General features: G+C 45.6%; 1 protein-coding gene across 1 annotated transcript in view; it reads left to right on the forward strand.

Moving 5' to 3' along the window:
• Positions 1-26,251, forward strand: part of NKD1 (NKD inhibitor of WNT signaling pathway 1) — a 101,032-nt gene that overhangs the window by 65,434 nt on the left and 9,347 nt on the right. The window contains exons 5-6 of the mRNA XM_080351756.1: positions 15,368-15,474; positions 17,827-17,922. Coding sequence (XP_080207882.1) covers positions 15,368-15,474; positions 17,827-17,922 — 203 coding nt within the window. The remainder of the gene's footprint in view (positions 1-15,367; positions 15,475-17,826; positions 17,923-26,251) is intronic.

Consider the following 26,251-nt stretch of genomic DNA (forward strand, 5'->3'; position numbering starts at 1 on the left):
AAAGAAACAGTTTGACCAGTATTGTCTGTTCTGTCAGGCACCTGCCTTTGATTTGCCTGCTGGGCAAGTCACTACATTGAAATTTTTGGATTTTCTCTGACGTGGTCAGTGATTTCCTTAGATAAGAGACAGCGATGGAAACTTCAGTCTTGTATCACTCTTAGGCCTCTTCCCTTGTTCCTTTTTCATTAATAACTCAACAACTGGACATGCTGGGTGCAGCTGCGGTGGATTCATCTGCAGCTTTCATTCCAATTGTAGCAGTGCTTTCCAGTGCATTTCTGAGCCCTCCACTTGGCAGACAGGAGTCCTTGTGCGGTCTGCTGTGAACACACTTTGCCCGATGGAGCTTTCTTGTCCAGCAGGTTCTGCACAGGAAGCGTGGGCCGCGTCACTCTCCATGTCTAGGATAAAAGAGCAAAAAACTAGCACAGACGTTAGGAGATACATTTCATTTGAGTGGAAAGATAAAACAGCAGGCAGGAATGGAATGTAGCATCAAACAGCAAGTCACTCTTCCATCGTAGAGACATGCAGGTGGCTCAGGAAGATATCTGCTATCAGTGCGTTCAGTAATGACATTCATGTTCTCTCTCTGCTCTTCAAGGCACGAGTAAGCTTTTTAATGAATTGTTCAAGTCTCCTCCTCCTGTTTTCCAGAACTTCTTTCACCTCCTTTCCCCAGACCTTTCGGGAGATCTTCGCAGCTGAAGCCCATAGGCCAGGAGAGCTTTCTTATCTTGAGCACTCCGTGTCTTTATGAAGTCAACTGGGGTTTCTCTGTCTTATCATTTGAGCATTTAGAGGCTTTTCAGAGCAGCCTGTTTGTGACACCTGAACTAGAAGCAGGAAAATCCCTCTTTGACACGGACTGAGTGGGGAAAAGAGGCAATTTCCTGCTCATCTCAACAGAAGCTCTTTAGAGCTCAGTGGGATATAGCTATCAGTCTGCTTCAGCTGCCTTTTGGAGTTCAAGGTGAAGTCTTTAAGCTCAGGAGACACCTAGCTTATCGCCCCAATTAGTTATGTGATAACGCGATCTCGCACGTCACCGTTCTCCAGAAAAGTACGACTTGAGCGTTTCAACTAACCAGAACTCTCGCGGCTCTGTGAGACCAGTCTCGTGCTGCCCCTGTCCGAGGAGCTGCCTCTTGGGCCGATAGTGATCTGTTCCCCGCTTCATTTGTCAGCCCAGGGTGATGTCTTGATTATTATTCCCTCAGCAGAAGGCTGGAGAAGATCCAAACCTTCCTGGTGCCTTATCTGAACGTGATATCCAACATCCTGCTGAAAGCAGTGACAGAGCTTGACCTGAATCAACAAACCCATTTTTTGATATGTTTCCCAAACCAGATGTATCCAAATCCCTAGATGTAGGATGTTCCCTTGTCTGGCACCAGAAAGGACAAAATTATTCAGGTCATCTCCTCGTCCATAAATATTAGAGAGCCCTCCAGCAGAGTTCAAAGCACATGTTTTGCTGAAAAAATCTACCATATCTGGAAAAGAGCTACTTGTAGCGCTTTTTACACATTTACAAGATATTATGGAATTTCTAAACCTGCGAGTAAGGCATGCTGTATTCAGCAAAGGAGAAAAGTAATTCATTGTATTCTTAATATTATTCTGCATTTTTCAAGATGTTACCAGCCAGCCCGTCATCTTCTCCTCCCCAGCGTCCAGGGAATGTGTGGTCAAGTTGGAGCTGAGCTCTGGTGAAGAGCGTTCCGCCGCAACGAGCTGGGTGGTTGGTTTTGGCTTTAATAACAATTGATAAGTGAACAAGGACCAGATAGTAAAGAATGAATGAGCGGTTTAAGGCTGTTGATGTTTTGTCCAGTGGTGCCGATGTTCCCAGAGCCCCGCGTAGCTGCACAGGCTTCCCCCGCTGTAGGCACGGAGAGGGGGAGTTTTAGCTCTCCTTCCGTTAGCCCGTGAGGCACTTTTTGCCATGCTTTGATAATCTCTTAGCTGTAATAAATGCATGAATTGTGCTGGGTCGAGCTATAAATGGGCAATAAAAGGCAGTTATTTCAAACAGCGTGCTCCTTTCCAGTTAGTGCCTATAGTTAGGATGGTTATTTCATTTATTTTCTAAAGCTTAAATAATTTTCTGTTACATTATGTACACAAAATTCCGGGGTATTTATGAAAAAGACGTATATTGCATTTTGCACACGGGTAAAGTTGCTTTATACCAGCACTGTTGTTATTACCAACCTAACACTATTGATGCAGGCTTGGTGCTTTGCAGAAAACACAAGTCTCTTCTCTGTCAGGTTCTTAAACCTGTTCATCACTGCAAACAGGGTGCTGATAATTCTGCCTTAAAAGTGCTGCTGTGGTCATCCCGCCGGGATGTTCTCTGTGTGTTGATGACCTGTTGCTGATCCTGTTCACTTACTGTACATTTGCTGTGCTATGTGATCACGTCAGTCTGCTGATCACTTGTTCTCTGGCTCTGTTTGTTTTGGCGGTCGAGAGGTCTCAGCCATACCCTTCCCTACCACTCAGCGTGGCGTGAAACATCTGAAAAACATCTTCAGCTTCAGCGTGACCCACCAGCACCGGTCACCGCGACACGGTCCCTGCGGGGCTGAAAAACTGGTGGCTGCATTTGGAGGGAGCAGCGAAGCACATGGGAGGGGATGGGGAAGGAGCGGCCGGGAGCGCCAAGAGAAAACTGCTTAGTTTGGCAGTTAGAATAAAAGTCACCAAAGAACATGAGACTGGCAGGATTAGCAGAAGTTTTCCTGTGGTCATACACAGATCCAGGAAATTATAAGAAGCAGGTAGGCTGGTTGCCATGAGTGAAAGGAAAATCTTACGGCATAAGGCACTTAAAAAAAAAAAGAAAGTAAAAAGTACAAGTGTTTCTTGACATTAGCTGTTCCATTTGAGGGGGGTTGGTATTTGGATCAGAAGCTTTTCCTTCTAGAGCTGCCGTTTCAAGCGCGGCCAAGTCAGGAGTGATGAAAGGCTGTTGCCATCCACTGGTTGTCCGTGGCCTATGTGGAATGAGTTACTGCTCTCCAGGTGTTTCCAAATGGGCCCTTACAGTGTGGAGCAGCTCCCACCCGTGCTGGCAGGCGGTGACAGGCGGGCCGTGTGTCACCAGGGTGAGCTCTGCTCCTGACAGTGGGGTCTGTGCTCTGCGGCCCCTGCATGGGGACGTCCCATTGCTCCCACGGCTGCTGCCTGATGGCGTGTCCTGTCCGGGCTTTGAGGCTTCTGTTCTGGGCTATTCAACCTCTGCATTAGACTGGGAAGATCATACCTGCTGTAAGTAAGAGTTTCACGTTGACCTCTGCATTCAGGTCATTCTACATTGTTGGAAGGTTGTTATTCCCGAACAGGAGTAAGTTGTGTGTTTGGTTTGGAGGGGAAGGTGTATGAGGAGCGGCTGAGCCCCTGGGTTTGCTCAGCTGGAGCAGAGCAGACTGAGCGCAGAGCTCATGGGCTGCAGGTTCCTCAGCAGGAGCAGAAGGGGCAGGGTGAGCTCTGCTCTGTGACAGTGACAGAGCCCAGGGAACGGCAGCAGATGTGCCAGGGAGGGGCAGTGGGACATGAGGAAAAGGTTCTTCCCCAGAGGTGCTGGACACTGAACAGGCTCCCCAGGGAGGTGTCACGGCCCAACATGACAGTGTTCAAGGAGAGACTGGACACCGTCCTCAGGCACACGGGGTGACCGGTGGGGTGTCCTGTGCAGGGACAGCAGTTGGACTCGATGAGCCTTGTGGGTCCTTCCAGCTCAGGACATTCTGTGATTCTATGGTTCCGGAACACAATAACAAAGCTGAGAACAGAGGCTGGGATTTCCTGCATCCACGTCTGTCCCTTGCAGCAGGACACAGACAGGGTTTCCAAGTGTAGTATACAAGAAAACCTTCCAAACTTACAAGTGGTCTCTGTTCTTTATGGTGGCTGAAGAAAGCCAAATTTTAATATTAATTTATTTGTGTGTAATGTATAGAAAAAGATTCAGTAGAAAACCAAGGTAATGAAAAGGGAAGTGAACTAGAACATCAAAAAAGCACAGAGTTGATCCTCAGTGAACAACTTAAACATGGAAAGAATTAAAATAATATTATGTGGATGCTTGGTATTTATAACAATGTTTTTTCCTATACCCCCTTTCCTTCTACCTGAGACTGGCAACTTTCCCTTCTTTCACAGAGAAGCTAATGCATTTTCTGAGTGGTAGTTAAAAAAAGCAGCAATTAACAACAAAGAATGTTCATAGGGAAGTGATGATCCCCTTGTACTCAGCACTTATGGGGCCCCACCTCCCCTCACGCCAAGAAAGTTCTTGAGGTCCTGGAGCGAGTGGAGAGAAGGGAACGGAGCTGGTGAGGGGCTGGAGCACAAGTGTGATGGAGCGGCTGAGGGACCTGGGGGGTTCAGCTGGAGAACAGGAGCTGAGGGGAGACCTTCTGATCTCTGAACTGCCTGAAAGGAGCTTGGAGCCAGGGGGGTCGGGCTCTGCTCCCCAGGAACAAGCACCAGGAGCAGAGGAAACGGCCTCAAGTTGCGCCAGGGGAGGTTGAGATTGGATGTGGGGAACAATTTGTTCCCTAAAGGGCTGTGGGGCATTGGAACAGGCTGCCCAGGGCAGTGCTGGAGTCACCAGCCCTGGAGGGTTGGACAGACGGACATGGGGCAGTGCCAGGGCTGGGTTATGGTTGGCCTCGATCTTACAGGGTCTCTTCCCATCTAAATGATTCTACAATTTACTCTCGGCTTTGGGGCAGTCGTGAACTAGTTTGCTAGGAGGCAAAACATCACCCGTGGGTACTGCTGTTGAAAACCTGATGTCTACAGATCTCTCAAGCCGCGTGTCTTGGAGCACGTGAGAGCCAGCCCGCGGGGGCACCGGTGGGACTCAGGGAAAGCACAGAGCCCGGCGGAGCTGCCCACTGCCGGCTCCACAGCGGGACCCTGGTTCCAGCTGGCCACACTGTCCCATGTCCCGTCCTGCTCTGCGGTGTGACCAGCCCGGGGCAGGGTGTGCCCTGTGAGGCACCTTGGCGAAGCGATGGGCACGGCGTGAGAGCTGTGTGGGACGGGTGCTGCAGACGCGGGGCTGCATCGCTGCGCATGTGCAGCAGCGTAAAAATGGGTTTGAACTTTGCCCCGGGACATCCACCACCAAGAACAAAGAATGAAAAATGGGAACAAGTCAGGAGTTTGAAAACAATCTCTCTGGAAACGTGATGAATACCAGTGGTTTCATTTATTCTACTTGAAGAACAAAGGTCCTTTTCTACTTTTAATTTCCCAGCAACGATTATTACCAGTTATTTTTCTTGTAGCTTTGACCACAGTTCGTGGAGGTTTTATTAAACATGTTTTTGAAAAGTGAGTCAAAATGCCATTCTTCTCTGACTCTCTTGTGACTCTCTCTTTCTCTTACCCAAGTGAAACTAGAGCACATTTCCAGGCAAAGATTTGGGGCCAGATAATTCTCTCATGCTGGTGTTCATGGAATTATTCCAGTTTTGTGCTCTTGTAATTGAAAGAAGTTTTGGCCCTTGCTATTTCAGAAGGCAATATATTTGTTTCAAACGTTGCCTTTACATGAAACATTACATTCATTTTTAGAAACCTTGAAGACTGCATTTAGTAGGGAATATGTCCTCCTGCAACTCCTGAATATTCTTAAAGTTGCCAGTTCTCTTGTGTTTGACTTGACCTTGACCCAGCCAGGCAGCCGGGTTTCAGAGCGCTCCCTTTGCTGGGTTTTTGGTGGTTTCCTGTGATGGGCTTTTGTCTGGATCCCATGTGCCTGCTTCTGTAAGGCCCTTCTCCCCTCCCCATAGGGGCATCATAGCCCAGAGTGTCTCATGTGAGATACAGTTTATCATAGAATCATTCTGCTTGGAAGAGACCCTCAAAACCATTGAGTCTGGCCATAACCATGTCCCTGAGAACCTCATGTCCGTCTGTCCAGCCCTCCAGGGATGGTGACTCCAGCACTGCCCTGGGCAGCCTGTTCCAGTGCCCCACAGCCCTTTGGGGAACAAATTGTTCCCCACATCCAACCTCAACCTCCCCTGGCGCAACTTGAGGCCGTTTCCTCTGCTCCTGGCACTTGTTCCTGGGGAGCAGAGCCCGACCCCCCTGGCTCCAAGCTCCTTTCAGGCAGTTCAGAGATCAGGAGGTCTCCCCTCAGCTCCTGTTCTCCAGCTGAACCCCCCAGGTCCCTCAGCCGCTCCCATCACACTTGTGCTCCAGCCCCTCACCAGCTTTATGACAGATGCCAATAGTTCTTGCATTTCTGGGCTTGAACTTCGAAGCCATCATTTTCTATAGACAGCTAGAGAGATGTGAAGGTAGATAAACCCCCGAACCTTGGGACACAACAGCCTGTCGTCCCACTGCACCGCGCGGGTCCCCCGGCACGGCCGCACAGGGGTGGTTTCGGTGACACGCGCGTTGCTTTGCCAGCTGCCGTTCCAAATTCAAGGTGTGGATCCGTCAGGGTGCCTTTGTGTGCTTCAACTCCACTTCTGCTGCAGTAGCTACAGAAACCCAAAGTTTTACCTCACCAGGCAGAACAAGTGCCCTTTGTTACCTAGACAGATTACAGCTTTTTCTAAAGTCTGCTCTTCATAAAAGCCCAGCTTGAACAGTGGAAATTCTGACTTGCCTCAGATACTGAGGAGACTTTTATAGTTTCAAGTAGCTCCAGGGTTATATTTTAAAAGTTGAATTTCATCACATGTTTCAAGTTTGGTGGAAAAAAAAAAAAAGGCATGATATTTTTAGCAGAAAAAAGTTCCCCCCACACCTTTTTTTCTTAACAGATGTTTCATCTCAATCATATCCAAACCTCAAAGCACAAGTAGCAGTCAACCTTATTCTCCTGTGGAGAAAAAGATAAAATGTCGTTTTTTTGGAAGAGGGTTTTGGGTTTGTTTTTTTGTAACCACAACTAGTTTGTAAGTAAAAGCAAATAATAAATGCAGCGCTACGGGGTTGTGGAAATGAACCTGAAGCAACATTTCTGTTCTTGAAAGGGCTTGGAGTCCAGCTGCTCTTGTTAGATGGAAAGTCCCAACCCCCAGCTTACCAAAAGAATAAAAATGCCAGTAATCAGGTTTTTCTTGCTTTATAAAGCTGATCCAGCAATCCAGGTCCTTTCACCAGTAAAATATGTTGTACAGAGTGCCCAACTTTGTACCAGAAAAGGATTTAGAACTGTAGAGGTAACAAAAAGCAAGGGAAGGAGTAGTAGTTGTAAAACAAAATCTCTAGAAGTAAAAGAGCTGCTGCCCGAGGTGTTTTTGGCGGGCGCTGGGGGACGGGGGCTGTGCCGGGGCTGGGCACACAGCTGAGCTCTGCCTGCGGAACGCTGATGTAGGAGGGAGTCGCAGACCCTCCAAAGGGTTTGAATGCGTGAAGCTGAAGCGTGGTGTTGCACCCACCAGTTTGATTATTTCAATGAGCCTTTACCGAGAGCAGAGCCATGCAGGTGTGGAGGGATGTTCGCGGCACATGGGGCTCAGCTGGAGGCTGCTCTGTGCTGGGACACACACTGGGCACCCCTGGGCACCCCTTTGGCGGTGCTGCTCTGTCCCCCTGGCAAGCAGTGGGTGCCGCCAGATCTCAAGATGCTACATTTGAATGAGAATTCACAGTGGTGCTGTCTAGGAGGGTGTTCCTGGGTTGTCCACCAAAGGAGTAGCTCAAGTAACGAGTGATAGGACAAGAGGAAATGGCCTCAAGTTGCACCAGGGGAGGTTGAGGTTGGATCTGGGGAACAATTTCTTCCCCAAAGGGCTGTGGGGCATTGGAACAGGCTGCCCAGGGCAGTGCTGGAGTCACCATCCCTGGAGGGTTGGACACATGGACATGAGGTTCTCAGGACAGGGGGCAGTGCCAGGGCTGGGTTATGGTTGGACTCGGTGATCTTGAGGGTCTCTTCCAACCCAAGTGATTCTATGAAGGTGGGAAGCTGACTCTTGAGCTGAAGCACATGGGCTCTCTTGAGCAATAGGGAGGGCCGGCTCCCCTCATGACCACACTCCAAACTGTGCTCCAGACCATCTCCTCTTCTGCATTTTGAGCAGTACATAGCACAGGGGGTGCTCATCTCCGGTTGTGGTCTTTAGGATGTACTAGAATTATGAACAATGATGAGGAGATATCTGTGTTTGCGCTGTGGGAATTATCTCTTGTAATGCAATCTTGTGTGCTCTCTAGTCTTTAAATAAGGTGGTGGGGTCAAGCCTTGAATTTTGTTTCCCTGTGTGTTTTGCAGTATGAGATGTGCCGCCGTGGTAGCGTCCCTCATCCATACATAAATATTATATGAAAAGGGAAGTAGGTGTATGCCTGTATCTGCACATGGATAATATAAACTGGATGTTGGCTCACTATATTGCTTTTCAGTTGCACTGTGGTTCGGTCTCCCTTCTCCTCACCTCTCGGAGTAAGCAGTAGGGCTCTGAGGATGGAAACACCGAACCTGCTACTGAATATTAACTAAGAGAGAGTTGTCAGATGTGCAACTGCTTCATCACAGCCAAAATAATGTTACGGGATAGGTCCACAACATTGCTCTCTATAAAAGGCTGCTGTCACGAGAATCACAGTGACATTCTTCCTTATGGGAAGCAATTCCGATGAATATGACAGTTCAGATACCTTTAGAGGCCCTGTTATCATAGCAAAGGTAGTGGAGACACTATTTTCCCATTGAACATCTGAGTTGGATGGGAGCGAGCTGGTATCAAAGCCTACATTATTAATAACATTACCTACTCAGCCTTCATTTGAATAAAGAGTTGTGTAGTGGGTTTTTTTCTTCTTTTTCTTCCCTTGTGAATCTCAGGGGGGAAAAAATCCAAAGAGACAAAGAAAATTTAAGATATAAAAATCCTACATGAACACGCATAACTGCGACTTCCACTGAGAAGGGAATTCTAAATAGCAAAATTGTTAGCAGTTGCTAACCAGAATCAGGACATGGCCATCTTTGGAGAAGACTGGTCTTTCTTCTTTTGCTGTAAGTCACAACTGATGAGTTGGTGTCTCCATCTGCCACTGTTCAGCAGCAGAATTCAAGGCTTTGCAGGCGCGTTCGGAGCTCCAGGGACAGATAACGCCGTTAGAAAGGGGTAAGTGGTCCATATGACAGTGACAGTTTTCACTTAGAAAGTGCTCACCCGTGTTAAACGATACAGATAGCGATAGCAGATTGCGTCCTGTTAATGTGGCTTTTGATATGCCCGCTGATCAAACACAAATCTTGCTGCTACAGGTATCAGCCTGAACTATTCTGACCAAAGCTTATGGAGATTCTTCCCCCTGTCTCCCCCCTGCTTTTCTTTTCTTTTTTAAGATAGGGGAGGGGAGGGAGAAATGATCTTCTTTGATCTCCGTTGAGGAAGGGAAAAAAAAGCCTGTTCTGTTCAGGCTTTTGGCTAACACAACAAACAGTGTTTAAATTTTAACTTTGCTTAATTAATTAGTAATTCTGTTTAGTGCTGTCTGATCTTCATCCAAAAGGTATTTTGAAGCTTGAGAACCGAACATCAAAGTGTATTGGGTGAAGATGGTCAAGTAAGGCATTTAATCTGGCAGTTGCTGTTGATGAAATGCAGCCAGTTGGGGAACTAATTGGAAAAGGGAATCGGAATCTGGCAAAATTCAGCAAACTTCCTCCCCTTCAGCAAATTCCCTCCAGAGAGCATGTGAGAAATCTAGGGTTCGTATTTAAGCATGCATGAGTTACACCCTGGCTAGCAAAGACAGACCGTATTGTCCTTTGTAGCCGCATCTTTAGTACAAACCTTTTTCTGGGAAGGACATAATACAAAAAGTTTCCTCCCAACCCAACAGCCAAAGAAACCCACCACCCGACCTAGACAGAAACCTGTGATTCGGTATCAAACCTTGGAAATACTTCTACGCGTCAAAGGATTTGGGTTGGCAAAGGGAATGGAAGCTTTACGGGAGGCGGTGTTGCACAGACCCTTCAATTTGGCTACTTTTTGTTTGGGAGAGAAAACACTGTCTGAACTTTGGAGTGAATTTCAGTTTAGCGATTCCCAGATGTCACAAGTAGTGACTTGTCCGTTCGAATCATCATCTGAAGCCTGAGTGATTAAGACATATTTTGGTTGTCTATTTTTATTGCAAGCCATCACATGGACTGAGTCACTACCGCTGTGTTGTGTGCCGAACTCTCTCTCTGGTCAGGAGCTGGCAATAGGTCCTGTGGCATCCTGAATCTTTTCACACACTCCGTGGTGTTCAATTGAACCTTTAATTTGTGTTGCAACCATCAACAGGAAACAATGGAATAGAAGACAATGACTTCTCCCCATATTTTCAGGTTGAAATACCCATCCAGACTAAGCACTACTAGTATAGCTTTTGCTAAATTGGTTTTGACTTGTCCTGCTGGACTGAAAATGGCCAATTAATTTCCCTACAGTAAGTTTCAGAAAGGGCAGCTTGATCTGTGCTGTTTTGAAGGGTGCGTCTGATTCATCAGCCTCAGCTCCCAGCCAGAGAACGTTGAGCTCACGCGTTTGGCACCGACCCAGCATGAGCCTGTTTTCCTGTGCGCTTGTTCTGGTGGCTCTGGGATGGGAACGATCCTCCCGGGCCCCATCTGCCCACGTCCCTTCGCTGGTGGAGAAAAAGCCCTTTGCTCAAGCAACGTTATCTCCGTCGGGGATGTGTTTGAATCAACTCTGGGAATAAAACCCAAATCTGTGCTTGATGGGGGTGATGTTTCGTAATCCGTGGCCTCCAGGAGAACTTAGAAGTGAAATTTGAATGTGAATGTAATTGTTAATTAAAGGACAGTTTCTCGATTTGGACTTTCAAACATCGTTATTGTTCTCTGGTGGTTGTCATGCAGTCAGTGAAGAATGTCTGTTATGTTTGCCAAACCTGATTTGCAGTGAAAAAAATGTTGACAGAGCCAGATAATTTAGACATCAGAGGCTTCAGGAAAAACAACGCAATTAATTCTCTTTCTATCCCTTTGGTCCTCACGGTCTCTGACTTTAAGTTTCAACTTGAAGTTCAGTCAGTTCTCTGACTTTAAGTGCTGCATCTGCTAGATCTGTAAATTGCAAGTGAAACCCTTACCCTATTGACGTTAATAGGAGTTTTAATACAGAGCTCGGTCGGATCAGCTCTTTGACGCTCAGTTCCACCAGTCACATATTGCTACGGAGGTTCAGTTGGAGCTGCTACAGAAGCGCTTATGACTTTGTCTCCTTGTCTTGCTATGTCTGTGCATCTTTAAATCTTCCTTTCATCCTACTCCCCCACAAGTCTCAGGTTCTAGTGTGTGCTTTGTTGTTTTTCCCCATGGACAGACCATTCTGTCCCTTTGTTTCTGGTAGCAGGTTTAAAGAATTGCCATGGAATCCAGTCTGTCGGACTTGAGGGGAAGGCTAGTAATTTGTCACCTCAGAGGGGTCGGTTTCCTGTACACCACTTTGCTTTCATAGGTGGCATTTTTGCACATCCTCCCATCTACTTTTACTCTGCTTTCTCTCAAAAATTAGACAGTAATGACCCTCCTGTTAAGATATTGTCCAGTCATAATTCATCCCTGGGGAACTGCAACGTCGTTGGGAGTTCGGGCCCCATGATCCATCACATCCCATTGGGAATGGCTGCGATCCCAAAGGGCTCTGAAGTTCGTCTTCAGCCTGAGTTCTGGGCTCTGCTGGGCAAAGCTGGACTTCGCAGCTTTAACTTAGACCTGCGCATTCATCGGAGTCCCATCCTTTGTGTGTTTCTGTCCACAAGACCCTCTTAATCCACCCAAAATGCTCAGCGCAGTTGAGAACCAGAGTGAAACTCCTTCTTTTGAGAAGGTGGTTTGCTCTAACTAGGCTGGTGTTTAAACTGGTGTTCATGCTCTCCCTCTCTTCCTCCCCCACCTCAATTACAAGCAGTTGAGTGGTAGTAATTAACAATCTTAGAAACATCTGCTAGTACGCTTAAGCCAGTCAGTTTGTTTTTCACAAAAGAATGGTATTTCACAATTTTTCCAAGTTAATATTTTTCCTTTATTGTCTTTCCAATTTCAAATATTATCCAGACGCATTTTTATGGTGTCTTAAGGTTATAGAAGTGAATACAAGACCATTAATAATGAACAAGAAAAGAGAACATCATAAAGAAAACATATGCAGTATTTCAATTCATGCAACATTGTGTTAGGGAACATTGTTTTTGAGAGCATATGGTTATTCCCATGAGAAGCAGTAAATATATATATATATTTTTTTTTTTTCCCTCCAGTTGTGGATTCCCACAACAAGGGTTGATTTCCCCATGTATTTGTCTATATAGCGCGTTCTCTTTGTCAGGACTTGTTATCTGACTGGGGAGGTAAGGAAGTATTTTGGCGCAGATGATGTATCGCACACGGGCCTATTTTGGCTGGGCTAGGCTTTGGAAACACGAGGCTGTGAATTGAGATAGGGATCTTGTCTGGTCTCGTTTACCACGGGCAGCGGCGCTGGAAGGACTGTCAGTCTCAATGGTCCCAACAGATACTCACATTTTATTTATAAGCGGGTTCAGCGTGTGTTTGTGTCCTGCATGGAACCGCACGCATGTCAATAATCAAAACTAAGTATAGAAACAACATACCAAACGCTTACCCTTCTCAGACAAAACAGTGGAACTACAGGATGTATTTTTAAATGTTCTCTACGTTTGGATAAGGCACATGAGGATATATGCACAGACACATCATTTGATCGCTCGTAAATATTATTTTAAGGCCTCCCTGTTCCCCTTTAAAGTTGCCTCATTTAGACTTCATTTTTCTGCGCTGAATGAAACTTGACATCAGGATGAGATCACCAGATTTCCCCATTTCATCTGAGCTCCAAAATGAGTAACTGATTTCAAAGGATAATTCCCCAGGGCACCGAGGCCAATGAGTTCTGCAGATCAAAGGTCAGCCAAGCTCAAAGAGGATAATTTCTGGCGCACAGGATTTAAACTCTCTCAAGGAGTGTACTGCAAGATGTATCCCCTCCTTCCCCACTAGTTGAACTCTTGTTTTTTGAGGAGACTAATTTGTCAGAGCACGTTTTTTTCCCTCTGTTACATGAATTATACATTAAAGTGAAAGCTTCCTATGTGAACACACAACCTGTATATCCAGAACGGTTGTCAGACGTGGCGGGGACCGTTCCTGGAACCAGGCGGGGAGCCGGGGGCTCTTTGCCCATCCCGGCAGCCTTGGGCGCGGGGCGGGAGCCGTGGGGAGGATGGAGTGCTCTGTAAAACACGTGCTTTTGATAGAAAAGCCCAGCAAAGAGCGCTGGGGCAGGATGTGCTGCTCAGTACTCTCAGCCTGATGCTGTTTGCCGTGCCAGTATCGCGCTGGATGCTGTAACAGGTGCGAGCCCACTGCAGAAGACCTTTGGCCATTACGTACCATTATATATTTAAAAGCATGTGTGATAACAAGAGTGGATTTTGCTTTTCAATTGGCTGTCAACTGTTCACACGAAGCCTGACGTTCTTTTGTTTCCTATTCCCTGGAGCGAGATGGTGAGGGATTGCAGAAGCCCCTCGTACAAGCGTTTCTATCCGTTTAATTAGAGCGGTTCGTGCAAGAAGCTCATCACTGGTACCCCCGAGCCACTGAAAATGGAGGGGTGCTGTTAGTGTACCTGTCCTTCTGAAGGCCCATCTTACCTGTTCATTTCTTGCTGATTTTAGAATGAAACAAGGCTGGACTAAGGTGGACAACCAAATGTTGTCTTTTGTTTTATGGAGTGGGTCTTTTTGTGGCCTTACCTTTGAACTTCCAGCAGTATGGAGTTGTGTTTATGGACAGAGTGAGTATAAAGCAAATGGCTTCTAAGTTCTGTAGTGTGAGTAATATTTATTTCAATGCAAATTACATGTGCGTGTTGAGAAGCTTCAAGTAAGTATCAAAGTCAGGAAATTCCAAAGGTTGGGCTTTCGACCTCCTTCCCCCTTTCTTTACTGCACACCCAGAACCTTTTGTAATATACCACAGTTTGGAAAAACAAAACAGTAATGTAATAGTGTTAAATTTAAACAAAGAAATAAGGCTGGAAAATGTTGCGATGTATTACAGTGTGAATGTTGTGGCAGAAACCTTAGCTTTTGGAATTTCTGGGAGTATAAAGCTAGGGGAAGGGTATTTATTATTATTATATCTAATTGTTCTCTTTTAAATGTGTAAGAAAATGCCGAAAGATGGCTAATATAATACTATAATTTCTAGCCTGTTAGTGACTTGCTTTGCTGGGTGCCATTGGAAAAGGACCATCCTGAACTGGACGGGATCGTGTCGTCTGTTTTGTAAATAATCCGGCTTTACTGAACCAGCGTTGACATGAGCTCTTGCTCACAAAGGCGTCCACAAGAAGCGGTTTCTACGTAGCATTAGGGTGAAGGTTTTGGGTCATTGCAAATGCTGCAGCGCAAGAGGCAAAATCCCGATTTAAAGACCTACTTTCTTGCAATACCTTCTGTTTTGGGGGGAGTTTTAGCAGGATTACTGCTATGCCTAATGAATTATGGGCGTAACGTATGTGGACGTATAAAAAAATCATATCTAAAATGTAAGTCAGGTTAAAAAAAAAATCTGTATATTTTCATAACGAATATAGAATTAATTTTCTTCAGATGCAGGGTTTCATGTGCACGGCTGAGTGCCTCCACAGCCATTAAGTTCCTGGGCATTTGTCTTTGAATCCACATGAGTTTACATATATTTCTGTTATGTATCTGATATATGTTATGATACGTTGTGATATACGTCTGATAGGTGTTAATATTGATTCTCTTTATGAGTGCTGTTGAATTATGCATGTTTTAACGTGAAGCTTAGGTGACATATGCTTTTTCATGCATACTTGAAGAAGTGCAGCTTAACCTTTTTGGCAGGCGGTGTTACCTGTGTGCAAGGTTTGTGTGTATTTGAAGGGGGAAATTGAAGCGGAATGAGGACTTTGTTTCAGCTTCATTACTTCATTCACCGCTGGCGAATTCGGGATGTTTGTGCAGTATGTCACAAACTTTCAATATTTTGCAAAATTATTCAGCTTATTTACAGTACCAGTTGTGCTGATTTATATTCTCATAACACTGTGTTTGAACTTGCCGTGACTCCGGTGATGTTTGGAGGAGATGCTGTGTACCAAAAGCTGTGCACAGATTTTCTGCAGAAATTATCCCAGGTGTGTAGCGAACACAAAAGCAAATCAACTATAATGATCCTCTCCTACAAGTTTGCTGAAATCAATTTCACCCTAAATATAAAGACAGATTTGCAAATATGAGACTGCTTTGACATTTCCTTACAAGTGTTTTTTCTTAAATATCTTTTTCGCAGTGGCTTTGCCTCCAGAGAAGACAGACGGAGTTTGCAGCGGAGATGAAAAGAAAGCAGAAAAAGAAAGTGACACACGCACAGGTTCCAAGAAGCAGCTGAAATTTGAAGTAAGTCCTCTGTGTTGTTAACTTTCCCTGCACTGACGTAGTTATGGACCCAGCAGTGTCCTCAAATGCAGGTGTCCAGCGCCAGGTGGCTGCGCTGGGGACAGGAGGACGCAGGCTTGGCACAAGTCAGGGTCGTACTATGGGTGCTCCTTCAGCGGTGATCAGTGAGATGTATTTCCAGGTTTGGAGAGGATCAAGTGATGACCATTCTGAAATGTGCAGTGAGAAGAGGCATTTGGTTTAACCCTTTATCTATGGTCCTTTCCTTAGTCATTTATTATCCCAGCTACCGTGTTATCACATCTTCAGATTGGCTTTCAGGGACGATTGCACTTGGTTAAATCTGCCTGGTGTAAAAAATATATGTTTGTGAAAGCTTCCTTAGCCATCAGCCTTCCGCCCCTGGGCCTCAACAGTGAAATAACCCCGACCTGCTGCACGGGGATCCAGCCGATCACACGGCAGGAGGAGAGGGATCCTGGAGGGCAACGAGTCTGACGGGCCGTTTCCTTGTAGACTTACAAGCATCATAAAACTGCCAGACATTGTGTGTAGTTGGCAGGTTTTGTTTATAGAGGGAGTGATTTAATAAATAAGAGTATTGACACATGCTGTCATCCAGCTAGAGGGTTGTCTGGCTGGCTGAGGAGGAAGATACTTTGGTACCGGCAAGAAACAGCAGGAATTTTCATCTCTGCGCTCCAGCCGACGTGGCAAACTTCTCCCTTTAGTGCTGTCAGCCTGTCACCGTAATGAGCTTTGCCTCCCTCGGCTGGGATGGAACAGACCGCGCCGCAGCTCCAGCGTTCCTTCCCTCCTCTACAGCAGATCTGCTACAATTCCTTTTCACTCTTTTAAGGCTGATTAAAAGGAGGCAGCTTTCCCACCGGCAGCTCAGGTGCTTGTGTGTAGGGAGGTGACTTTTCCTGCCTTTTTTTCTTTTTGCACAGCCATAATTTTTTTTTCCTGGGCACATTTTATATTCTTGCCTGAGTAGCAGACATTTGCAGACAGGAAAGGCATGATAAATTGCAATTAGCAGTGCTGCGATATTTGAACTCTGGAGGACACCTGTCAACATGGTCGGTGCCAGAGTAGCTGGAACTCCACCGGAGCGGCAAAGTCGGTGTTTGTTCCCAAGTAGTTCTTGGCATGCCACAAAGGTTAGCGCTTGGTCCCAGGCTCCGTGACTAATGCAGGGACGGTTGCCATGGCTCTTAACCAAGCAGAGCACATCCTCGCATAAAGACGTTATGTTAGGCAGTGTATTAATATGTGGCAAGACACCAAGTATTGATATTTTTCCCCTTGTTCTACAAATGCAAGTTTCCGAGCTATGGAAGCCGGGAGCTAGGAGATTGGTAAATGTTTCAAAGGTCTGAAAGAATCAGAAAGGCAGGTGTTGAGACGAAAGATCTAAAGCTGAGGTGGATGTGATTTGGCGTTTAAAGGTGCCGGGAATGTTTGTGTAACGTGAAACTGTGTTTCCACAGTGGAGTGTGGGGCACTTGGCAGCTTTAGTGGGGCTCCTTACGGCCGGAGCAGCTGCCTTTGAACTCGGCAGGGGACGGGGGGACCGAGCTGCTGTAGGGAATTGGTTTCAAGTCAGATCAACCAGGTATTTTGAGCCCTATCACGCTGAAGCTATTTGGAGCTGTTTATTTTACTTGCATACAGCGTCTTTCATTTTAATTGCACTGTAACTGTTCTGTTTTGCCTTGTTGCGGCTCTGGATGACTCTGATTGCGCAGGTCTTGAGAGAAAGCAAACGCTTTGCACCCAGGTGCCTGGAGTCAGTCAAAGTGCATCCTTTGTTCTTGACTGAAGTCTTGGCTTTGGTTTGGGGATTTTCGCCCCCCCTTCAACAAACATATTCCTTCAGGTTTTCCACAGACCCCACTCGAAATAAGGAGCAGGTACCACTCCCAGGTTGTTCCTACATGCCGGTCCTTGGGCAGCTCCGTTTCAGGGCTTGGTGATGTGATGTGGTGCTGCTCTGACTTTGATATTTCAAGAGCTTCAGGGAGTAGTTTTCTAGTACCTTTTTGTGTTGTCTGCGATGGAGTAGAAAGCATCTTGCTGATTCGCTGCAATCTAGCTCAGGGGAGTGAGGATGATGGTGTGGAGTGATGTGATTGATGTGATGTGATGTGATGTGATGTGATGTGATGTGATGTGATGTGATGTGATGATGTGATGAGCCTCCTTTGGCGTGGTGGACAGAGACCTCCCCGGGACACATCCTGAGCCGTCCCCCCACGAGGGAGGGAGCAAACAGCCTCCTGCTATGGGGTCTCCTCTGCAAACAGGCCTTTGCTTTGGATAATCGGCTGCTCTTTGCATGTTTCTCAGGAATTGCAATGTGATGTGTCTGTAGAGGAAGATAACAGGCAAGAATGGACCTTCACTCTGTATGACTTTGATAACAACGGAAGAGTCACCCGCGAGGTAAGCGAAGTGCGGCTGCCCCTCGTGTGCAGCGTTTGCTAACGAGAGAAGGGGTTTATAATGAGAACAGTTTTCCTTCTGTGAAACACAGGTGTCCTGCCAACTCCAACAGCAGTTCCCATGGACCCTTCCCTCCTAGAAACCAGTAGTTTACTGTTTTCAGATGTACTGTGCCACTTCTAAAGCTGGTTGTTGTTTAACATCTGGGATTAGGCCTTTAAAAAATAGCACTGGCACTTGAGGAGGAAAAATATCTGAAACAACTAAACACATTGTCAAAATAAACCTCTGCAAATGTATATTGTTCTGGCTTCTATCCTGCTTTTCAGAGTTAAGCTAACTAAATAGCAAAGCTGCTTTCTGACGTTCTTTCCAGCAGGACTAACTATGCTGTTCTGTTGTTTTCCTCAATATTAGGCTGATCTCTGCCTTCTCCCTCCAGGTATAAATAACGTTGGTGATTGTTGCTGTAGGCCCATAGTGAATGGCTGTCAAAGCATACCTGCGTGTATTTGTTATTATCAGGATATCTTCGAGTTGTATTTCCTGTGCAAATAAGAAGCCAAATAAGAGGATGTATGGATTAGAATATAGTCCTTTTTCAGAATTATTTCTATCCAAAGTGAATGATGTTACTTCTAGAAGAATGTCTATTACTGAGATTTACTGCAATGCGCTGTCATTGATTTTCCATGAGGTGTGTTTGCTGGCTACCGTGCTGAAAATGGTCAGGTTTTGTCTCTCTTGGCTCTTATGCTGATGTCTGTGAAAAACACCAAGAACTGATTGAAAGGAACGGGGTAAATATTGAAAGTGTACTGGCCTTAGATGCCAAATGAAGGCGGAATTTTTTCTGAAAAACTAAAGTAAATCTCTTTTAACATCTATGAACAAATTTCCAAATGTGGTGGTTGTTCCGGGTTTTTAACATGGAAATGAACATCATTACTAAGCTGTTTTTAATTGTCTCTACTCTGATGGTACTTTGAATAGTCAAGTGGAATCTCTGCACCTCCTGCAAGACAATAAGCACATGAAAAGTTACAGCCCAAGTGCAGAGTTTCAGATGGGAAGGCGAGATGTATGGAGCGGACAAGGAGCGGGGGGGTGGCGTGAGTAGTAATGTATTTGTTAGTGTATAGGGAACAGAGGCCAGAAAATGAAATTACTTGCCTGAAGTCTCGCAAGAACTTAGTGGCAGATTGAACCCAGATCTTTCGAGACCCAAGGCTAAGTTTTCATTACAAGATTATCGTGACTCTCAAAAAATAGGGGAAAAACACACAAAACCCAAACCCACACGCACGGGTGTCCTTTACATCCAGGCCTGGCATTCCCATTCTTGTCAGTGGGAGTTCCATGTGCTGAACAGAATGAGAATATGCTTTTAAGTATGTATACAATAATTATTTGTGATTATGTGGTACACCAAAGAGCTTAATTTGACTGTACTTAGAGAATATGTTACAGCCAAATTCCACCTCTCCCAGCTACAAGCGCACACTGCAGCTTAACTGAAACCAAATCTGTGCGGGGACTGAAAATGAGACTCCTCTGAGGGCTGGAGTTGCTGTATTCAGGCTTGAACCTGTGCCAGAGAAAAATTCTTTTGACCAAGGGACCAAATAGGTTGATAATTTGCAGCTCTTTGCGTGTGACCCAAGACAGAACCAGGCGGCACACACCATCGCAGAGCTGCCCACTTACGTTACACGCTTTTGCGAGCTGTCCCGGTGCCATTCGTACAATCCATCTGCTGTTGGATGCGATGCGATTCAAGAGCTGTTTGTGCAAGAATGACTAATGGTAGCAGCTCACAGATAACCTTGGCCACTAAAGAGGAATTTTGGTCTCTTCTTATGACAGGATGTCGTGTTCTATTAGAACCCTGAGAGACGGGCAGGCAGCGGAGCGGCCCGATGCTGTTGTTTGTTAAGCAGCTCTGCTCCTGATCCAGAAAAGGACTTAACGATGGCAAACGTGAAACATGTGAATAGTTTCAATTAAACCAAATGGGCTTCAAGTTACCGGGATGTGCAGCACATGGCTGAACCGAGTCAGAGGAGGAGCCTGATCTGTACCGGTGCCGTTTCCTGAGCTGATGGAAACGCTTTAAAACGGGTCAGCTTTTCTGAACAAAGGTCCGGCGTTCTGAGGAGAAGAGCCCAGTGCGGACCTCCTCTCCTTTGAAAATTTCCCTTTAATGTCTCCTGGATTTAGAGCTGCATTTAACAGAGAGATGAAATTCCTGCATTCGGATTTCTCTGTGTAGAGCTGGAGCTGCTTTACAAAAAGCAAAAGTCAGCCTTATCGTTCTTGTTTTCCGTGTTGGAAAAGTGAGATGCTGGAGGAGGGAGTGAGCAGCCCACCCACATCCATTTCATTGGATTCAGAGTCATGATGTTTAAAACATTGGACTTCATGTCCAGAGAGTTTCCAAAGGAATCCACAGTGTTTGTAGGAGACATTTAGGTGGGGTGCAATTTTACAAGTAGACCAAATGTTTTTTTCATTAAAATGTTTGAAAATTGTAAATAAGATATGGACTTAGTTACTGGATAAAGTTTCCCTTGGGTTTTACACAATGACAGATCACAACAAGAGCATTCAAATTCCATCTTAGTGAAACTTCTTCTGGATCCGAACAATATCTTCAGAACTTCATATTGCTTTGATTTCCTCCTAGAGTCTGTTTGACTTATTCCACAGCCCTTGCAATTAGAAATTCAGATCTAGTCATGAAGAGATACACCCATTACGAAAGCGTAATTACTGGGATGGCAAATTATAAAATAAGCTTTCCTCTGTGTTAGTAAACAACTGCTTTTTCTGTCAGAGAAGACAACCGGTTTTCAGTCCTTTTGGGGTAGTGGGAGATAACTTCTCCTGCTCTAATATGTATATTACAAAACTTGGCTAATAATGTTTCCCTTCATTCCATAAGCCATAAGAGGACGGTTCATTATGTACTGCAGGCCTTTGTAGAACTGACGGCCGCGCCGTAATTATCTTCACATGGCTATTTGTAATCGGACTTGAAACTCAGATAATTGAACTAATGTGTTTTGATCTACGAGGTTTTACATCGAGCTCTCTGAATGTAATTATACTTCATAAACACTGGCCTTTTCTTATTTTGCAATCAATTATTTCTTGGAAAATCGCATTTCTTTGGTGAGTGGCTGCACAGGAACGAGCACACAAGAAAGTTACTTGTCAGGAGTAAAAAGGAATTTCTTCTAGAGCAGTTGCTGAGTAGATAGCAAGTGAAGCTCCTTTCAGGTTCCAAATAAGAGCGATTCAAAACCAGAAGTGATCAAACAAAGCTGATGTTGCAATAAGAACATCCTGCTGTATGTAAAAATCAGACTACAAACAAAGTACAAATGAGACATTTGTACTTTTCTTTTTCTGAGGGAAGGGTAATGAACTGATATTGATGTTTCTCTTCATGCATTTTTAATGCTAAAAATGTTCTTTGTGTCTTACATTAAATACTCAATTTCTCCTCTTGTGGTTTTTTTTTTTCCCTTTTTAGTTATTTTTGCCCATATCCTCTGTAATGACTGAAAATATGAGATTATTTCTGCATTCAGAACTCAACGGCAGGTCTTTCTCTTGGGGAGGGATACTGGCTTTTCTGGGGCTACTGTTCGTCAGCCTGACCCTTCTTTTGAGCCAGCAGTGTGCCCAGGTGGCCAAGAAGGCCAATGGTGTCCTGTCCTGTATCCAAACCAGCGTGGTCAGCAGGACAAGGGCAGGGATCCTTCCCCTGTGCTCTGCATTGGGGAGGCCACACCTGGAGTGTTGTGTTCAGTTCTGGGCCCCTCAGCTCAGGAAAGAGATTGAAGTGCTGGAGCGGGTCCAGAGAAGAGCAACAAGACTGGGGAAGGGACTTGAGCACAAGCCCTATGGGGAGAGGCTGAGGGAGCTGGGCTTGTTTAGTCTGGAGAAGAGGAGGCTTAGAGCTGAGCTCAGCACTCTCTAGAACTACCTGAAGGGCAGTTATAGCCAGGTGGGGATTGGTCTCTTCTCCCAGGCATCAGCAATAGGACAAGGGGCCATGGGCTTCAACTCTGGCAGGGGAAATTGAGGCTGGAGATTAGAAAGCAATTCTGTGCAGAGAGAGTGGTCAGGCATTGGAATGGCTGCCCAGGGAGGTGCTGGACTCACCGGCCCTGGAGGTTTTGAAACTGAGATTGGACATGGCACTTAGTGCCGTGATCTAGTCAATGGACTGGAGTTGGACCAAGGACTGGACTTGATGATCTCTGAGGGCTTTTCCAATCCAGTCCATTCTCTGATTCCCTGGAAATGTGCTGGTTTTCACGGTGTTTGTCAATATTGTTTTAACTCATGATGCAGGTAATGAGGCAGTGCCTGTCTGTGGCAGAGGAGCATCATCCCCACCATGACATCGGGTGGATTTCTGCCACAGAGAAATCAGAGAAAATACGATTTTTCTCTTTTGGTTTTGAGGGGAGCCAAATACATCTCTCCCAGACAAGTTGCAAGGAATCAAACTGAACGTTTTCTTTCAGCGTTATTAAACTCATTGGTATTTTTGTTTGCTTTCATTTTGGTTGTGGTTTGTTTAGAATTTGCTAACTAGTCCTATGATGATAAGTGACACTGATACGGGAAAAATAGGGTCATTCCTGTACCACTAATGTTCCTTAGAAGTAAAAAATGAATACATGGAATAGGGACTTCCTCAGTTCTGTAAGGGATGAAGAATACTTCAGTGTCATTTGCTCTTGTTCTTTTTCGCAGACCCATTAGTTTCTCTGAATGTTCTCAATTCCTGTCGGTCTCCTACTGGAGATGCGTGAAGTATCAATATTCTGCGGATACATGAGCGCAGCACACGTGTGGCCTTAAATGCTTCTTTCTTAGTATTTGTAGTGCAACTATTTCTGGCAATCTATTAAAGCTCTTCATTTTGATATACTTTGTTGTATTAGCTGCTCGATTAAATAGGGTGTGAGAACATACAGATGAACTGTGTCAAATCCTTCAGCCTTGGAAAAAACAACTGTAATGTTCAATAAGCAAGACACAAATCTGGGTATGGCATGTGCTGGTGGTTTGGATACTACCCAGCAAGCATGTGTTTTCCTCTTTGAGGAAAAACATCATCATTTCAGTCTTCTTCCTTGGTTAAACTAGCTATCCCGGCAGAAATTCTGCACACTACAAGCCCTTCAGAAGTTAGTTAGATTGATGCAGCCTGCTGCCACTTGAAATAGAATCCATTTGCTAGAAAGGAGAGAAATCTTTTAAAATATCTTATTTCTCTTTACCCATTTAATATATTTGTTTTAAAATCCACAATGATCTTTTAATTAGAAACTGTTTGAAAGTACATTACAGTTATTTAAAAAAAAAAAAGGGAAACACTGAAAAATCTGTTCTTGTTTATTTTTCATGTAAAAAGGGAGGAAGCTTGAGAAATGTGGGTGAAACTTTCTTGTGCGGTCAGTTGCAAAATTATGTGATCAGTGAAAATCATAATCCATTGTGCAGCAAAGTTAGGTGGTGCGGTAGGTGGGACATGCTGGTTGGTGTACAAGAATAGAGGGAAATCTAACTAGCTTTTGTTCTTCATCATTGGTGCTAGTTTCTGGAGGACAGTGAAATGCACAAGCTGGTGTGTAGGAAGTGACGCTGCGTCCGTGGTTTTAGGCGGTTCTTTAAGGAATTTAAATGCAGATGGTGTTTGGTGGGACAGCTTTCCAGGGGAATATAAATTGCCTCAGTCTCCTGGCAGGCTACTGGAAGATAAAAATTCTTCTGGGGGTAAATATAGACATAACTATAAAATAAAAATGTTGTAACATATATTTTAATGGTCTAGTGCTACTAATTTGACAAGAAGCCATTACCGTATTAGCTGCCAAAAAAGGGCTGTGAGAAGGTGGCGTTAGTCACTGTTCAGAACTCGTTAAGGCCGTTCCTACCAGCTCAGCGTCTCAGGAGTTTGTGTGTGAGCATTGTGAAGCAATAACTGGAAAGCAGCGGGAGGCTCAGGCGGCCCCGGAGCTGGTGTCTCCTTGGCCAGGACCCTGGTAGATGGCAGAGTGGCGAATGACCCGAGCGGGCTTGTTCCACCAAATCAGAACTGTCAGCTTGCGGCAATTTCCAACCCCACATTAGGACCACAAGTAAATGAATCCTATAATAAAAGTGTTGTTGCGGGTATTTAAAAGATCAGCGTTAGCATGAAGCGGTTACTGATGGATATCCCCAACCTCGGGCTTGGGATGGATCCAGTCTGACGACCACGACCCTTTGGTGCCAGAATGCAAAGCAGCTCGCGCTGCCGGGGAGGCAGCCGGCTATGAAACGCGATAAATGCACACGCAGCAGAGCCTGAGGCCACCGGTGTCATAGAATAATAGAATCATTTTGGTTGGAAGAGACCCTCAGGATCATTGAGTCCAACCATAACTTAACCCAACTCTAGCACTAAACCGTGTCCCTAAGAACCTCGTCTAAATGGCTTTTAAACCCCTCCAGGGATGGTGTCTCCACCACTGCCCTCGACAGCCTGTTCCATCACCCTTTCCATGAAGATTTTTTTCCTAATATCCATTCTAAACCTCCCCTGGTGCAACTTGAGGCCATCTTGGTACCCCCAGGGCCATTTGGAGCCCTGAGGTGATTCTGGTGCCACCATTTTGGGCCCTGAGGTGATCTTAGAATAATTTCAGTTGGAGAGACCCTCAGGTTCATTGAGTCCAACCATAACCATAACCATTAACCAACCAACCATTAACTCCAGCACTAACCCATGTCCCTGGGAACCTCTTAAAGGCCTTGTAAACCCCTCCAGGGATGGTGACTCCACCACTGCCCTGGGCAGCCTGTTCCAATGCCCAACTACCCTTTCTGTGAAGAATTTCGATGTCCTGATACCTCTGTGCAGCCTGGACCTTAATTGGGGTTAGTTCAGGCCTGTTTGGCTGGGAGATGTAAACTGTGCTGATGTGACACGTGTGTGCACATATTTCTGGCTCGCCAAGCATGCGTCACACTGATGTCACATCTGGCCATCCCTGCCAGCATCTGGGAGAAGTCAATAAACTACTGAGTCAGCGGCTGGTTGGGAGGGACCCTCATGGAGCATGAGGGGCCAATCATGGGCCAGTCAGGAGTTGGGTCTTGTCACTGGGAGAAACTCACACAAGAGAACACAGTATCACAGTATCACAGTATGTTTGGGATTGGAAGGGACCTCAGAAGATCATCTAGTCCAATCCCCCTGCTGGAGCAGGAACGCGTAGGTGAGATCACACAGGAATATGTGCAGGTGTTTTTTGAATGTCTCCAGAGAAGGAGACTCCACAACCCCCCTGGGCAGCCTGTTCCAGTGCTCCGTCACCCTCACTGAGAAGAAGTTTCTTCTCAAATTTAAGTGGAACCTCTTGTGTTCCAGCTTGATCCCATTACCCCTTGTCCTATCATTGTTTGCTACCAAGAAGAGCCTGGCTCTGTCCTCGTGGCACTCACCTTTTATATACTTGTCTTTGCCCGTTGAAGTTAAAATAGACTGGATGATCAGAGACCCTCAGGACCATCAGGTCCAACCATAACCCAGCCCCGGCACTGCCCCATGTCCTGAGAACCTCATCTCCATCTGTCCAACCCTCCAGGGATGGTGACTCCAGCACTGCCCTGGGCAGCCTGTTCCAATGCCCCACAGCCCTTTGGGGAAGAAATTGTTCCTAAATCCAACCTCAACTTCCCCTGGCGCAACTTGAGGCCATTTGGCTTATCAAGTTGTAGGACGATAGTACAAGAGTCCTTGAACATAATTTATGCAGGGCGTATAAAGCAACAGATACGTTTTGTTTGTCTGTCGATGTTCTTGCTTGGCTGGATTTTTCTCGTAGATGAAATAAGAATTCCACTCTCGCAGCTGGCTGTCAGATGCGGCTGAGTCTGTTTAGAGGTCTGGCTGGGTTTCAAGTTAGAGTAGAAGTGTGACAAGTGAGATGTGTTGAAGAGCTGTGAGATGTCCACCAGACCATCACTGGGCAGGCGCTGTCTCATTGAAGCTTTGGTCAGTGGTTGTTGTCAGAAGGATGGAAAGCAGCTACTGACATGGTGGTAACAACCACACATAGAGGCTCTTGTGGCAAAGGTAGAAAAAATATTTCGGTGGGGAAGTAAAGTGGAGAGACTGCAAATTCTGCTCTCTTTTTGTGAATCTGTTGTCTTGAACTCGGCAGTCTGGAGAAATTCCACTGAGTGCGGAGAAGTTAAAGAGGGTACATGTTAAGACAAAGTCTGGGCACTCTAGGATTTAGTTATTCCTTGTGCCTGT

The sequence above is a fragment of the Nesoenas mayeri genome (genome assembly GCF_963082525.1).
Source record: "Nesoenas mayeri genome assembly, chromosome: 12".
NCBI classification, from domain to species: domain Eukaryota; kingdom Metazoa; phylum Chordata; class Aves; order Columbiformes; family Columbidae; genus Nesoenas; species Nesoenas mayeri.